Below are 14,264 nucleotides of genomic sequence, written 5' to 3'. Positions count from 1 at the left end.
TCAATAAAAGAGCAACTTCCGATTCATAGATGCGTTTTTCGATCCTGTCGGCCAAAGCTTGCAAAATGTGGAATGAGTGCTTGCAGATAGGCCACTCGCTGGATAAGTCGAACATCCAACACACACCTCCGACAACCACACCAACCTTCCAAAAATGCTAAGACTATGCATTGGCACACCAAATGCCCCGCTCACTTTGGCTTCAGGATTCATGTGGCGTGTGTGTCCACTCTTTCCGACCGCGGATTGAGTGCCCCGACCGACGAATTCGACGACGATGAGCATGAAGCGATAGAGATCAATCGAGCCTCGGTCCCTGGCCGGAGAACTGCACCATCACGGGTGCTGCGTCCGAACCTCTGAAGAAGTCTCACCATCGCTTCCCCGCACATCATCATCGATTTTATCACTCTAGGAGAGCCTGTTCAGTAGGCGATACGGCGACGGCGGGGAGGAGAGTGAACTCCAGGGGGAGAGCTCAGGGCTTGGCCCAGGACAACGTCGACCACGACAACCGGCATTTTGCCAGTCCCGCCTTCGATCCAAATATCTTCGCTGCTATTCATCGGGCCCCGGCCTTGACAGCTACGCAAACCCCGAGACGTAGATTCCTTTCGAGCATCATGCCGTGTGCGCTAGACTGGTTATGTTGAGGGTAGTACCGAGTGGAGGTATCTTTTGGAGAAGAGGAGGGCCACGAAGCGCCGCTACAGCGCAAAACCGACAACCCGAGCCTTTTCGGAGGCTCACTTTCAAAATATTGCGAGACGAAGGGATTTGGCTTGTCATTTCTGTATGGATTTAGTGGTGGAATTTCTTTGTCGAAATGTTGTATTGTAGATATGTCCATCGGCCATAACCTTTGGGTTCCATGCTGTATGAACAATCAATCAATCAATCAATCAATCAACCAAGTCGAACATCCAAACCCACGTCGCAACAAAGCATGCAAAAGAACGCCAGCCCAAACGCCCACACAAGACAAAAACAAAGATGCAAAAGATGATACGCTGCTCTAAAGCTTAACACGATCATTTCCCAGGCCCGTTTCTATCAAGTCTATGTTAGCTACCGGACGCCAGAGAGGTTGAACAGGTTTACCATGCATCCTCCGCATGGGCAGAATACCCGCCCTCGTCGGCGCAGACGACGTAGCGCTCGAACTAGACGAACTCGATTGCTGCCTCAGCGTCAAGAGCTGGAGTCCGTGGAGCTGCGAACGCAGATTATTAACGGCGGCCCCAATCATCGCGACCTCTTCCCGCGTCCTCATATTATCGCTCATGTGCATCGTCAACATGCTCTGCTTGATGTCCATATCTGTGAGCGCGGCAAACAATCTCTCCAGGTCGGTGCGGATATGTTCTTGCTCGGTGAGTATCTGTATCGTCTGATCACTCAGCGTGCTGTCTTCGCTCCGCTCCGAATTCCGACGCGCGGGGATAAGGATGTCCAGTCTTTTCCGGAGTGATTTGTTTTCGAGTTCGAGGGCCGAGATGCGGCTGGCATGGTCGTGCAGCAGCGGACTGAGGTAGACAAATGCGCAAGAGACCGCGTGAGAGACGGCTTCACGGCGACGCCCGGTCCACGGACAGCCGACGGTGTGTGCTTCGCAGACGACGATGGCCTCTTCGCAGGTCAATTGGTGGCTGTTGATGTCCGAGCGGGGGAACTCGACGGTACAGTATTGACACGGCGCGGAGAGCCCGGGACATATCGCTTGGTGGTCCTGATACCGTGAGTATCCACCACGATGCTCAAGTGGGAGCAAGTTCAAACCTCCATCTCCAGCTGCCGTATCATCGCCGTGCAGTGCTCACACTCGACCTCGGCATGCATACAGCCCTCGTCCCTCCGATCTCTCCTGAGTATGCTTTCGTCGCACCCGGGACAATCCACAGCAACAAACATGCACTCCTCCTTCAGATGCCCCTTCACCAGCGCCCTGGGGAGGGTAGATATACATCCCAATGTCGAATTGGGGCACCGCACTTCGAGGTCATTAACTAGGTTCGCGATCATGATCGGGGCGGCGGAAACATCTCCCGCTCCGAGCGGGTTGCGGTCGACGGGGCAGGTATCGCTGTTCTCGAGCGCACCGGCTAAGCAGTCAGCGCAGAAGGTGTGTCGGCATTTGGTCGTCTCGGGATTCACGAGGGGTGATCGGCAGATTGGACAGCAGAGGTTTTCGTCTACCGCTGCAATGTAGATGAGGGATCGCAGGTCGAGGGTCGCGGAAGAGATCGAGGTCGAGGCCATTGTTTAGAGTAGTACTACCGAGTGTGGAGGTGCTGGTGATTTATTAGGTGTCGCACTTGCTCGAGAGCTCTCTGTACTCTATACAACTACCCATAGCTCGAGAGCAACAGCCGCAGGGCGGTGAGAACGCATTGGGTGACGAAAAATCAATGAATGCATGTCGAGCGTGAATAACTCCGATATCGAGCCAAATATCGTCGCGAGAAAATAGACCATCCAAAAAAGCACCGGACACATTCATTTCGTTGTGAGTTCAAGTGTCCACCGCCCGTCCGCGCGGTGCAGGGTGCGAGAGAAATGACGCTTGCAACGAGCTCCAGTTCCCGAGGCAGGCAGCTCTCGAACCCCTCGAGCAACAGGCAATATCTACATAGATACATAGTTTTGCCTTGCACCACCACCACCACCATTCCAACTGCAAACCCAACCACACCCTCCCGCACCCTCCCGCACCCTCCCGCACCCTCCCGCACACACCAATCGCCGCGATGTCCACTACCGTCGAGCGACTACACCTCCTGCACGAGCACATCCGGCTCTCGCTGCTCGACCGAAAACGCGTTCTCTCCTCCGGCGCGGAACCAAACTCCCGCGCTATCCACGAGATCTCGCGGAGTCTCGACACCCTGCATCAGGGGATCGAGCAGCTAGAGCGAGAACAGCAGCAGCTCGAGAACAGCGGTGAACTGTACTTTCCTCCCTCCCTGCCTCCCCCACGCATCCCTTCCGTCTACTGACGCACGTCCAGACCCGCCGCCGACCTCCACGAGCGCCAGGAAGAACTCACCAAGCTACGCAGCGAATACGCATCGCTATACACGCAATTTACTGCGGAGGCGACGTCGAAGCCAGCCGACGTGGGCGGCGATCTCCTGATCGACCTTGGAGCGCCAGCGCGCTCGCAAAACTCGCTCGACGAGTTGGCGGCGCGCGAAGCGTTGATGGGCAGCCGGGAGTCGCCCAGCAGTCTGCGCAAAAACAACAAGACGGTGCGGTTCCGGGACTCGCTGGTCGACACGGATGAGCTCGATAATCAGCAGGTGCTGCAGCTGCAGCAGAGGGTCATCGATGAGCAGGATGAGAGCCTCGATAGGCTCTCGGTTAGTATTAGGAACCAGCGCGAGTTGAGTATACAGATCGGAGACGAGCTCGATGATCATGTCAGACTGCTCGACGATGTCGAGGCGCTCGTCGACAGACACCAGAGTAGGCTGGATATGGCGAAGAGGAAGTTGACGCATGTGGCGAGAGCGGCGAAAGATCACGGTGAGTCTTTGCGGTCCCTCCCATGGCGAATATGTACCTGACGAGATTTAGGGAGCTTGATGATCATAATCATCCTGATAATCATACTGGTCCTTCTCATTGCAGTCCTGAAATGATCCCTCCGAAAGGGGGGATGGGGGTGGGAAAACTGTACTCTACCTGAGATTCCTATGTCGATGTTTATCCTTCTTCTACTATTTCCGGAGTTTACGGTTGGGGTTTTCTTCAGGCTGGCGCGTTTGGCTTGTATTTTGCAACAGTTTGATTTCTATTTTGTTTCTTCCGTTCTCATTCACTGGAATAGACTATTCATATACAGCTTTCATTACCCCATCCAGCCCGTGAACGGTTTCTTCAATTCCCCACCCCTAGGTACAACTCGGCCAGCCTATTTCTTGCCGGCACTGTTCTTGGTGGCATTCTGCAACTTGGTAATCTCTTCAGCAGAAGCATCCACCTCTCCCCGGTTCGCTTTTACCTGCACACCCGTCCCATTAGCCAACAAACCCCAATTACGAAGGGGGAAGGGGAGAGCATACGAAAGCCTCAGCATCGCTCGCCAATTCCTCGTGCCAGTGCGGGTCCTCCTTGCTGTCCTTGCTGTGCTTTCGCAGGACGCTCTCCTTTCCCTTCTGGAGAACCTGTGCCGTCGAAGTTAGACATCAATCAGGTATGTTGGTAAGGGGGCGTGAATACCTCCGGATCGTTGCCGTGGCGTGTGGCGCCGCCGGTCTGCAGGCGTGTAGAGGTCGACAGAAGGCGTGCGGTCGGCGCTCTGAGCGGGAGGTGGCGGGTGAGTGTGCGGAGGGCGGACATGTTGTGCAGTGTAGTGTGTTGTAGTAGGAGCTGTAGGAGGTGGTGGTGGTGGTGGTGGTAGATTAAATTGGTAGCGATGTGTGTGTGTGTGTGTGAGAGAGAGAGAGAGATGATTGTGAAGGTTTCAGAGAGAGGGAAGCGGTGGTTTTATCTGTAGCTGCTGGCTTTTTTTTTTGGAAGCAATGCGGCCGGGCGGGCGTGAGTGAGTGAGGGAGTGATGCTTGGCTGCGCGTTGACGTCATCGGTAACGCATGGTACTTGGCAACGATCGTCGAGCGTATGCTATGTTGGTAACTACGGACGCCCTAAAGTAGCCATCTACTCTAGTATGTACGGTACAGCTGGGAGGACTCAGGAGGAGGTGGAAATCAATCGCGAATCAAGGAGAGCGGATTAGGAAGTGGATTAGGTAAATAATGCACTCAACAATCTCAATCCCACTGTCTCCGCCGGTTCTTCAAGCTTCAAGCGGAGCAGGCCTCAGGTTGAAATTCGCAAATCGTTTTAGTTTCCTGACGATTTCGATTGAATCCCACGTGCAATCCAATTGCATCCCACATCTTCCCAATACCGTAAATGCTCACCGCGATCGATCCCAAAGTTCCAACCTTACGCATGAACTGGTAACATACCATACCTTGCTACCAGCTCCTCCACGCAGCTTTCAGCTTTCACCTCGGCCTCCGGGCGAAACAGTGCAAACCCTCAACCCTTCCTTCCTTCCTTCCTTCTTTCCTTCCTTCTTTCCACCCGGACCGGAGCTCGAGAGAGATCGGGGGAATGGAAGATCGACGTCAGGTGAGTGACCCTTCCTGAAGCACCACTGCGGTACCGGTAGTCTAACCTCCTTGCTTGTGCCGAGCTAGAGCTAGAGTATTCCGGTTTGGCGTAGTTTGTGCCTGCGCATCATCATCAACTTCCCGCCATTCTGCACAACGGGGAGCATGGAGGTCTGAAGCCCGTCGAAGATCATGACGAATTGCATCGAATCCCTCATCCTCGTCCTCGGTCCCAGAGTGACCGTTGAAACTTGACGGCACCAGCATTTCGGTAGTTCAGCAGTTTTGGGAACTGCTCCCATGCGCCATTGCGGGACGCTGATGTTCGGGAACCAGTGCTGTGGCCGTTCTCCGGGAACCAGAAGCCAGCTTCAAGAACATGGCTCTACCAGTATTCGTGTCGTCACGACGGAACCTGCACTACAACTCCATGCCTGCTCTAGCTATCCGCGTGGATCCACCGGAATGCCATTATAACATTACCAGTACAGCCTCATACTGGTACCTATGATACGGTATCAATAGGTAACGTGATCATCACTCACTGGTGACTACCGCCGGCCCTAGATACCCACTACCCGTCCGTGGATACCTATGGTACTGCCCAGATACAGGTACACGTTTCCCGAAAGTCCTGAATCGGAAGTTCCATGCTCCCCGGGTGTTGCATCTGCATACTATAGGCGGGGGCTTTCGGTATGATAGGTACGGGGTTGCGAAAAGCGGAGCGGTATGTACCCGTGGGTTCAGAGAAAGGTGCATCTGTATGTACGGGACGCGGGGTCCTGAACGTTTGTTTCGATGTTTGGGATGGATAGGAGCTCGTAGGGACCGAGCCCACCGAGACCAGATACCGGTACCTATATCAGGACATTTCGGCGGAGGCATCTGACAGTCTTACATACCAGCATCTATTCAGGTTCAAGGTCAGACCTACCTTCTTCTTCCCCAGCCTTCCCACGACCCCTTCGCTCATCCTTTGATCGATCACCAAAATCTTGCGTGTATGTAACCATTCATTTACCAGCTCCGCAGCTCTACCTCTACTCTATGTGCAACCCACCCGAGTGATATCATATGACCATCCATCTAGCCAACACCAACAGCAAACCCACAAAAGACAACCCAGAAAATACCATAAATCCACAAATATAGAAAACGAAAAAGAAAAGGGATAATAAGGAAACAGGAACGCCGTCGGTTTACCGTGGGAATTTAAAAGGAAAAGGAAAAGGAAAAGGAAAAGGAAAGGAAAAGGAAAATGAAAATGAGACCCCCCTTTGCTCCCGCTGAAGACAATGAATGAAACGAAATCTCAACGCTAGGTAGCTTAAAAAAATCCCCCAATCCAACAAACACCCTACATGAAAATTGAAAATGAAACAAACACCTGGGAAAGAAAATACAAAATGAAATCGTGAAGCGCAACATAACACATACTAGTACCTTCACTTCAGTCCCATGGCGGTTTTCAGGTTCTCGTAGACCGCGTAGGACTGTCATGTCGTTAACGAATGCTCGAATGTTTCTCGTGCTCGGGTTGGGGGTGAACTTACGATGGAGACAGCGGGGATGACCTTCATAAGGTTGGGAGTCCAACCACGGTACATACCCCTCATGCCCTCCGCCTTGAAGGTACGAACGGTGACGTCCCACATTCCAGTGTAGGTCTGCGGATGGTGTGAGGTTCCCTGCGCCTGGAGACGCGTGCGAAGCAGGTTGATCGGATAGACCATTGTGGCACCGACACTACCGCTCGTTGCTCCTATACAAAGCGTCACCCATATGGGCACACGGATATCCTCCTCTGGAGTGCCATGAGCTTTGGCGTGTTTCTTGACGTAGGCTCTCTTGAGGTATTCGAACGTGCCGAGGTCGATGGCGGAGTAAGGGAAGATTCCGATAAGGGCGAGGGGGAGGCCGCGGTAGAAACTGGGCAAGCCGCCCTTCCAGGTCTTCTGCATCACTTCGGTCACGAGTTTGTTTCCACGGGATCCGTTCTCCACCATTTCGCACTGCAGGCGACTAAAGAGGGGTTCAGCCATGTCACCGGGCATCAATAGTGGACTGAGCAACTTACAACTTCAGAGTGTCGACCGGATAAACCGCGAACTGCGATACAACTCCACCGACACCACCAGCCATGAACCGAGCAAGCGGCGAGATGTTCGTGACATCGTCGGCGCCCTCCATCCGTGCGAAGGTGCGCTTTGCGGCCTCAAAGGAGCCGAACTTGATGGCCGATTCGGGCAAGACCTTGATCACGTTTAGTCCGTTACCTGTCGGTGTTAGTGATGCGCTCATTCATGCCATACCCCGAATTTTCTCACCTGCGAAGAAAGCTCTAATTCCTCCACTCCTCCAGACATGCGCAATCGCATTCGCGAGGGGTCTAGCAGCTGTGGCTGCCGCCACAACAGGCTGGCCTTTACCCACAGCGTCGACGGCAGACTTGCCGGTCTGCGCGATCATGTATACCTTGAGGCGATCCAAAGGGGCAGTCGCGGTTCTCGACAGCGCACCAGCGACACCTCCAGCGAGAAAGTATCCTACACCAGGGATTTGGGTTAATAAACCGCTCGTGCACCACGAAGGGATCCAAGAAGCAAGGAAATCCAGCGAAGGGGACCACAGGTGGTCAACAGTAGCAGTAATACCTAGACCAGGCATCCACGGCCTGTCGACGACTGTGTATGAATACTCGGCGGCCATATCCATAGCCTCCGTGAACGTCTGAAGGGGATCTACAGACACGACGAAAGGAAATTTGAAGGTTGTACCTAAACCCTGCAAATTAAGCTCATCGCTAACATTGACGTCTCCTTCGGGGTTGACATTGACGGTCGAGAGGTAGTAGCTGTAGATGGTGCGCAGTGATGCCTTGTCGTGAGGCATGAAGAGGAGGAAGTCCCTGAACATGCAGTAAGTCAGCAGTTGAGCGCACACATCACGGCGCACAAGATCGCACCTCCACTCTTCGAACGATATTTCTGCTCGCGCCAAAAAACCGCATCAGCACTGATCCCATCCACTCATTCACTCCCTCCCGGGGGTCCACAGGGGGGGACCATACCTCCATCGCTATTCCTATCAAACGAGCGGAAGAACTCCTCCAGCCTCTCGGGCGGATCGACAACGATATGTGCACGGGAAAGCGCGAGCGCCAGTTCCTTGCGATCGATATGGCCATTACCATCTATGTCGACAGAGTTAAAGATGCGCCAGAGTTCCTGTTCCGCGCCCGCGAAGAAGCGCCGAAACTCCGAGTACTGGATCAGTCCGTCCCGGGACGTGTCTACCGCCGCGAGGATCCCCTGGATCAGGTGGTCCGCATCCTTGAGTGCTGTGTAGCACGTAAGTAAAATGAATACACCAACGCGGTGTTGTCGTCGTCTCGCGACAAGGGTTTGTAGGTTGTTGTGTTGTTGTGTGCGCGGGGAAAGAGGAGAACGCAGCGAGCGGACGGAGCGGAACGTACGGTGGTTTATGCGGACAAGTCCGGCGCGCAAACCGTCGTAATCGAGGTGGCCTTCGCCGCGCGTATCGAGTTTCTTGAACTGTGAGTCCGACGAGCGCGCGCACAGCGTCAGTCAAAAGTGCACATCAGGATGCGGCTCATGCGCCGAGGGAAAAAGGTTAAAGCTTCGTGCAGACAGGGCGAGCGCAAACTTACCAGCTGCTCGAGACGCTCCTCCGCCGCTGCTTTCTCAGTCGCTTGGTCGTGCATGTTCAGGTATGAAGTCGCCGCAGAGGAGGATGCGGGTCGTGAAACAGAGTGGTGGATGTTTGTGGGTGGTGGTGGGGAGGTTGCCGTTGCAATGGTCGTTGCTGAGGGTTTGCGTGTTGGAGGAGTGAAAGTAAGTTGTGACCCTGCAAGCCCGACCCGTGTGTCACAAACGAGCCAGGGTTGGGGGATGCCGCCCGCAGATACTTTATTCCCCGATCACGTGTACGCCTTGGCCCCGACGAATTAAATACCGTTGAACGAAAGTTTATAAGCGAGTCGGTGGCCAATGGAAAACTTTGACCGTGATTGATAATTTCGTGCGAAATCATGCATTTGCCTTGATCCATCTCCGCGAGACAGCTTGCGACTCGGTGGAGACCTGATATATGAGCTGTCATTCCATTTCCAACTCGAAATCCGAGTCCTACATAGAGAGCTCGCGCTGAGCCAGTCGACATCCAGGTGAGAACTCATTAACCCGTGGATGTCGCGCAAACATCCGTGCGCCTCTGCCTTCAAGACGAGAGTGAAATCCAGCAATCCCCGTCCCGTCGGCTTTAAGGTTTACCGTACCGCAGAAACTTGCACGGAAGTGGGTGTACCGGTGCGCGCGTGCTCTCAACATTACCCAGTACCGTCACGGGGGACGTGAGATGTCGATGTACCTCACATCATCTCCAGATCGGATCCGTGGACTCGAGTGAGTGGCTGCACGACGCGACAGTGCGACACCGCATTTCGGATGCCGCCGTGTCGTGTCTCGAGTACCGTAGGTATTCGTGCACCAGCAGCCAGAATGTCCCGACCAAGAGTATCACATATCACAGTAGAGTACCAATCGCATTTCATAGGTACCCGTCGTACCCAGCACAGGAAGAGTCCAGGAAGAGCCCGGAAGATTCCAAACTCCGGCATGTAGGTAGAGAACATAAGTTCTTCCAAGCGCGGGGAAAAAAACGACAGGACGAGACTGAACAAAGCCTCACTCCATGTAGAATAGCAACAAAGTGCTTAGCGTGCATCACCCGCAAGAGGGGATTGATTGAACCCTGACGTCAACCCTCAGCCTTCCACCCGGCGCCCGACGCCCACAGGCCGCAGGTCGCAGGTCTCGAATCACGTGCTCATGTGCGCATTAGTTACATCTACCTATCGTGTTTCTCACTCCGGAGTCCGTCGCAACTCCATCCTCCACCGCACATCACTCAACCTCCAACACACAGAAAAGAAAAAAAACACCGATGGCAGCAAACTACTGGGTCTCGTCGCAACGGCTGCACTGGCAGATGTCGCGCGAAAAGCTGGCCGAGACTCGCGCGTCGCTCGACACGCGCGACGAGAAAACAGTGCTGGCATATCCGCTGCCGAGTTATCGGCATTTGAGCATTTACTTCAACCAGCGTACTTGAGCTGACCCGTGTCCACATTGCCCACATGAGCTGCAGTTTGCTGATACGTGGTTTTTTACAACAAACAGAGATCGCAAGGTTGGGCCGGCGGATGCAGGCACGACAGCAGGCACTGGCGACGGCGCAGTTGTATGTGCGCCGATTCTACACAAAGGTCCCTATACGCGATACGAACCCGTACCTGGTCATGGCTACGTGTCTGTACCTCGCGTTGAAGATGGAGGAGTGTCCTCAGCACATACGAACCGTTGTCAGCGAGGCGAAGATATGCTGGCCTGGTTCGGAACCCCGCTCCCGCTCCCGCCCCACCCCCGCTCGCTCATCGCCCTCCTCCTCCTCCTCTTGCTCCTGCTCCTCCTGCTCCTCCCCTCGACTGTCGGCACCCAGCTGACCCCCGCGGCCCAATAGAGGTAATGCCGTCGTTCCCCGAAAAGCTAGCTGAGACCGAGTTCTACGTCATATCCGAGCTCAACTCGTACCTGATCGTGCACCATCCGTACCGGACACTTGTTGAGCTCACGCCGCTGCTCGGGTTGACGCCCGAAGATAACACCACCTCCTGGCAGGTGATAAACGACTCTTGCGTTACCGATCTGCCAATGATATATCCCCCGCATGTCATCGCGCTCACGGCGATATTCCTGGCCGTCGTGCTGAAGCCGTCGATCTCCCAGGCGAGCCTTCATGCTGCTGCGACTGCGGCGGCGGCGGCCGCTGCAGGCGGTGGTGCTGGAGGCGGGGGTGGTGGCGGGGTCATGGGGGGTAATGGTAATGGTAATGGTAGTAGTAGTGGCGGTGGTGGTGGGAGTAGTAGCAGCAACGGTGGTGGAGGTATTATGGGCGGAGGAATCATGGGTGGGGGCGTCATGGGCGGAGGTGTTATGTCCGGCAGCGGGGGCGGCGAATCCGGCCTCTCGGCAAGCGGTCAGGGACCACAGAATCGGATAACCCGGTTGATAGAGTGGTATGCCGAGTCGAAGGTGGATATGGAGGCGATCATCGATTGCACGCAGGAGATAATATCGTTGTACGAGCTGTGGGAGCCCTTCACGCTGACGGCGGCGGAGAAGGCATGCAAGGAACAGATCTGTAGGATGGTCAAGCAACGGGGGATATCGTGAAGAAATCGAGTTGGCCGAGTTGAGTTGCTGCTTGTCTCTTTTTTCTTTCTTTCTTTTTTTCTTTCTTTTCTTTTTTTTCCCTCTCTCTATTTTTTTTCTTTCTTTTTTTCCGCCGGGGTTTGCAGTGTGTAAGCGCGATATTCCTCTGTGCGTGTGTGGATTTGTGCGTGTGTGTGGATTTGTGCGGGTGCGGGTGTGTGTGAGTGTGTGTGTGCGTTTTCGCTTTCATCATTTTGGTCTTTCCTTTTTTCCTTTTTTCTTTTCTTTTCTGTTTCCTCTGTCGAATTTCCGTGACTGCAAATCCGTCCAGGACGAGGGATGGTGGGCCTCGGCCCCCGGATTCCTTGGCGCATTGCCCTGTTTCCCACACAGCCCACAGCCCACATCGCGCGCCGCACAGCAGATGGGTTGCCGGGGGGAGAGTGCCGGGGGGGAGAGGAAAGCGGCGGGCGACGGTGGGTCGTCGGTGGTTCGTTCGTGGCTCGTTCGTGTTCTCCACTTGGCCGTCGCCCGTATGTACCTGCACGACTTTGATCCTGTGACGACGTTTCTCTGGCTGCCCCTAGAGCACTTCGTAGAGCACTTTGTACCCTACTGGTACATGCACATTTTATTCTCCCTTTCCCTCTCCCTCTCGCTCCTTCTCCATCGTCCACCACGCAGCCGACCAGACCAGACACGTCAAAGCGTTGCAGTTGCAGTTGCAGTTGCAGTTGCGACTTGCGGAGCGACGTCGAGACGCGGACGGGGGGGAGGGAGGTGGCCAATCAGGGCCGGTTGGTGCGTACTCGATCTGGCAAGGCGCAGGAGGATGGGACTAGGCGATGTAACGCGACCACTGCGACGGATTGCGTCGATTTGCCCGTTTCGGCGGTGCGACCACGAACGCTGAGAGGTTTGCAGACGGTGATGATGATGGTGGTGGTGGTGGTGGTGGTGGTGGTGGTGGTGGTGGTCGGAACGAGAGAGGAGGAGAGCAAAGAAATGTGCAGTGCAGTGCTGAGTGCAGTGCAAGCCCTTTCCCCGGTCGGATTATTCGAATGGTTACATTGGGTATTTGCTCTTGACGCCCAGCGTGCTGTTGGTGTTGCACACAGGTGACAGTACTCGTACACATACACAGCGTATCTAGCGTACTGAGTAGCGTTCTCCGACTGCCTACATGCTGGTATGGACAGTACTCGGCACTTCAGTACTTTGCTGCAAAGTGCTGGTATGTGCACCACTCTGGAGATTCTGCACTACAGTAGAGCAGATACTACTCTGCACAACTTGGCACGCACAGCGACCGACGGTTCAATTCTCCTGCTGACACCCTCCTTTTCGGTTTCTGTTCGAGGCTTCGGAAGACTCTAACTACGGTCCTGCAGACTCCTGTCCGGAACGATGGGGAAATAGAAACGGTCGAGTGGGTGACCGACCGCAGCAGCAGCGCATCCACACCCACAACCTACAACCCACAGACCGAGCGAGCCAAACCGGACCATGCTTGTCTGCGCCTGCCCTGTGTCTCGAATTCATGCGAGTTGCGAGCAGGGTGAGGCGAGTGGTGGGCTCAGCATTATTTATTACACGACGAGCTAGAGCGCATTCGTGGTGGGGGCGTTTCGCTGGGCGGGGAGCCTTTCGTGAGGGAAGCGCTGGTCTGGTTGGCGGGGGGGGCAAGAGGAGGATTTCCGATCACGCCATGCTGCAACGGGACTGGCTGGCGCGGCAGAAAGGGGTGGCGGATTTCGGAGACCGAAAGAGTCCCTGCCCTGCGCCTGCCACACCCACCCAAAGCCCACAGCCCACGAACGACTGGTCTGGCTGGCTGGCTGGAATCTGGATGGATGGCCTCTCGAGTCTCCAGACTTCCAGAGCCACCCGCCAGTAGCAGCCCTGGTGAGAGATGCGCAGCGCGGTTGGAACTTGGAGGCTTCTCTTTTTGGCTCCACACGGTGACACCGTCCCATCGGTTTGGCACTTGGCGGCGAGAGCAGGCTGAATTGCACTACCGTATCCACGCAGGCACATCGATAGGGTAGAAGCTCTAGAAGAGTGCTCGAGTGTAAGGTTAAGTGGTGCCTCACCTTGAGTCTGTAACTCGTAATGGTGGTGAGGCACGACTTATTGGCTGTTCCTGGTACGGAGTTCGATACAAGGAGGGTAGTTGGTGGTGGTGGTAGGTGGTGGTGGGTGGTGGTGGTTGTGGAGGTGGTGGTGATGCTGACGATGATGCTGATGCTGCTGCTGCTGATGATGATGGTGGTGGTGGTGTGTGTGTGTGGGTGTGTGCAGCCCCAGATGGAGCTGCACTCCAGAGCGCGTCTGGCTCCCCGGGGTGAGGATAAGGACCGTGAGCGAGTGGATACTTGATATGGAGTATCGTTGCGGTTCGCCGTGGGGAGGAACGACGAGAGACGATGATCGTTGCGAGGAAGCAAGCGACCAGCAGCAGCCCAGCAGCCAAGAAGCCAAGCAACCACGCAAATCGCAACCACAGCAACCAGAGCGCCCAGCCAAGCACCACCCCCATCGTCCCCAATCTCCAGAGAAGGCAGCAATCGCCATCGCCCCCGACGCAAGAAGGAAGTGGAAGTGAGAGAAGTCTCCACAGCGACGAGACGGTGGACAAGGAAGAGCAAAGTCCCCGTACTCTAGAGTGCTAGTAGAGTAGAGTGAAATGGAGTGAGATGGGAAAATCCCTTTTCTCACCCTCCCTGCCAGCCGCCGCCGTCCACCATGGATACTTACGGATGGCCACTCACATCCTCCACTCACATCCTCCACCACCCACCACCACCCACCACCACCGCCGCCATCCCACCACTCGCACCCCACCAGATTCTCCACCCTAACCCACCCTAACCCACCCACCCCCCTTTCCCTCCGTCCCGTCCGTCCT

The 14,264-nt window shown here is 55.1% G+C and overlaps 6 protein-coding genes across 6 annotated transcripts; 2 read left to right on the top strand and 4 right to left on the bottom strand.

Moving 5' to 3' along the window:
• Positions 1-1,198: 1,198 nt before the first annotated feature.
• BZA05DRAFT_316178 (uncharacterized protein) lies at positions 1,199-1,489 on the bottom strand (the record flags this gene model as incomplete). The annotated part of the gene is made up of 1 exon (XM_051480385.1): positions 1,199-1,489. A coding segment is annotated over one exon (291 nt), but the record flags the coding sequence as incomplete, so codon positions are not given.
• Positions 1,490-2,595: 1,106 nt separating this feature from the next.
• Positions 2,596-3,765, top strand: BZA05DRAFT_404807 (uncharacterized protein). The gene is made up of 2 exons (XM_051484355.1): positions 2,596-2,947; positions 3,008-3,765. The coding sequence occupies exons 1-2, from the start codon at positions 2,748-2,750 to the stop codon at positions 3,564-3,566; spliced, it is 759 nt and encodes a 252-aa protein (XP_051337249.1). The 5' UTR covers positions 2,596-2,747; the 3' UTR covers positions 3,567-3,765.
• Positions 3,766-4,474, bottom strand: BZA05DRAFT_404805 (uncharacterized protein). Its single transcript, XM_051484354.1, has 3 exons — positions 4,222-4,474; positions 4,065-4,166; positions 3,766-4,003 (listed from the first exon to the last, which is right to left on the bottom strand). The coding sequence occupies exons 1-3, from the start codon at positions 4,339-4,341 to the stop codon at positions 3,914-3,916; spliced, it is 312 nt and encodes a 103-aa protein (XP_051337248.1). The 5' UTR covers positions 4,342-4,474; the 3' UTR covers positions 3,766-3,913.
• Positions 4,475-6,119: 1,645 nt separating this feature from the next.
• BZA05DRAFT_404799 (mitochondrial carrier domain-containing protein) lies at positions 6,120-8,984 on the bottom strand. Its single transcript, XM_051484353.1, has 9 exons — positions 8,794-8,984; positions 8,599-8,677; positions 8,194-8,463; positions 8,089-8,110; positions 7,901-8,031; positions 7,451-7,669; positions 7,201-7,399; positions 6,677-7,145; positions 6,120-6,616 (listed from the first exon to the last, which is right to left on the bottom strand). The coding sequence occupies exons 1-9, from the start codon at positions 8,845-8,847 to the stop codon at positions 6,569-6,571; spliced, it is 1,491 nt and encodes a 496-aa protein (XP_051337247.1). The 5' UTR covers positions 8,848-8,984; the 3' UTR covers positions 6,120-6,568.
• Positions 8,985-9,836: 852 nt separating this feature from the next.
• BZA05DRAFT_404798 (RNA polymerase II holoenzyme cyclin-like subunit) lies at positions 9,837-11,514 on the top strand. The gene is made up of 3 exons (XM_051484352.1): positions 9,837-10,248; positions 10,325-10,534; positions 10,665-11,514. The coding sequence occupies exons 1-3, from the start codon at positions 10,089-10,091 to the stop codon at positions 11,375-11,377; spliced, it is 1,083 nt and encodes a 360-aa protein (XP_051337246.1). The 5' UTR covers positions 9,837-10,088; the 3' UTR covers positions 11,378-11,514.
• A 1,835-nt stretch (positions 11,515-13,349) lies between these two features.
• BZA05DRAFT_122930 (uncharacterized protein) lies at positions 13,350-14,147 on the bottom strand. The gene has a single exon (XM_051478707.1). The coding sequence runs from the start codon at positions 13,893-13,895 to the stop codon at positions 13,446-13,448; it is 450 nt and encodes a 149-aa protein (XP_051337245.1). The 5' UTR covers positions 13,896-14,147; the 3' UTR covers positions 13,350-13,445.
• Between the last annotated feature and the right edge of the window lie 117 nt (positions 14,148-14,264).

Source organism: Tricharina praecox, assembly GCF_024521635.1.
Source record: "Tricharina praecox strain CBS 144465 chromosome Unknown BZA05scaffold_21, whole genome shotgun sequence".
Lineage (NCBI taxonomy): Eukaryota > Fungi > Ascomycota > Pezizomycetes > Pezizales > Pyronemataceae > Tricharina > Tricharina praecox.
The sequence above is the reverse complement of the archived record's forward strand: the minus strand, read 5'-3'. Positions and strand labels throughout refer to the sequence as shown.

What these genes read in the sequence shown, in the direction of transcription:
- BZA05DRAFT_404807 (XM_051484355.1), top strand. Translation starts at nt 2,748, where the DNA reads ATGTCCACTACCGTCGAGCGACTACACCTCCTGCACGAGCACATCCGG. An exon ending in CTCGAGAACAGCGGTGAACT is followed by an intron (nt 2,948 to 3,007) that starts GTACTTTCCTCC and finishes ACGCACGTCCAG; the next exon opens with ACCCGCCGCCGACCTCCACG.
- BZA05DRAFT_404805 (XM_051484354.1), bottom strand. Translation starts at nt 4,341, where the DNA reads ATGTCCGCCCTCCGCACACTCACCCGCCACCTCCCGCTCAGAGCGCCG. An exon ending in GCCACGGCAACGATCCGGAG is followed by an intron (nt 4,167 to 4,221) that starts GTATTCACGCCC and finishes TCGACGGCACAG; the next exon opens with GTTCTCCAGAAGGGAAAGGA. An exon ending in CGAGCGATGCTGAGGCTTTC is followed by an intron (nt 4,004 to 4,064) that starts GTATGCTCTCCC and finishes ACGGGTGTGCAG; the next exon opens with GTAAAAGCGAACCGGGGAGA.
- BZA05DRAFT_404799 (XM_051484353.1), bottom strand. Translation starts at nt 8,847, where the DNA reads ATGCACGACCAAGCGACTGAGAAAGCAGCGGCGGAGGAGCGTCTCGAG. An exon ending in ATATCGTTCGAAGAGTGGAG is followed by an intron (nt 8,032 to 8,088) that starts GTGCGATCTTGT and finishes CTGCATGTTCAG; the next exon opens with GGACTTCCTCCTCTTCATGC. An exon ending in AATTAGAGCTTTCTTCGCAG is followed by an intron (nt 7,400 to 7,450) that starts GTGAGAAAATTC and finishes TAACACCGACAG; the next exon opens with GTAACGGACTAAACGTGATC.
- BZA05DRAFT_404798 (XM_051484352.1), top strand. Translation starts at nt 10,089, where the DNA reads ATGGCAGCAAACTACTGGGTCTCGTCGCAACGGCTGCACTGGCAGATG. An exon ending in GAGCATTTACTTCAACCAGC is followed by an intron (nt 10,249 to 10,324) that starts GTACTTGAGCTG and finishes TACAACAAACAG; the next exon opens with AGATCGCAAGGTTGGGCCGG. An exon ending in GGCGAAGATATGCTGGCCTG is followed by an intron (nt 10,535 to 10,664) that starts GTTCGGAACCCC and finishes GCGGCCCAATAG; the next exon opens with AGGTAATGCCGTCGTTCCCC.
- BZA05DRAFT_122930 (XM_051478707.1), bottom strand. Translation starts at nt 13,895, where the DNA reads ATGGGGGTGGTGCTTGGCTGGGCGCTCTGGTTGCTGTGGTTGCGATTT.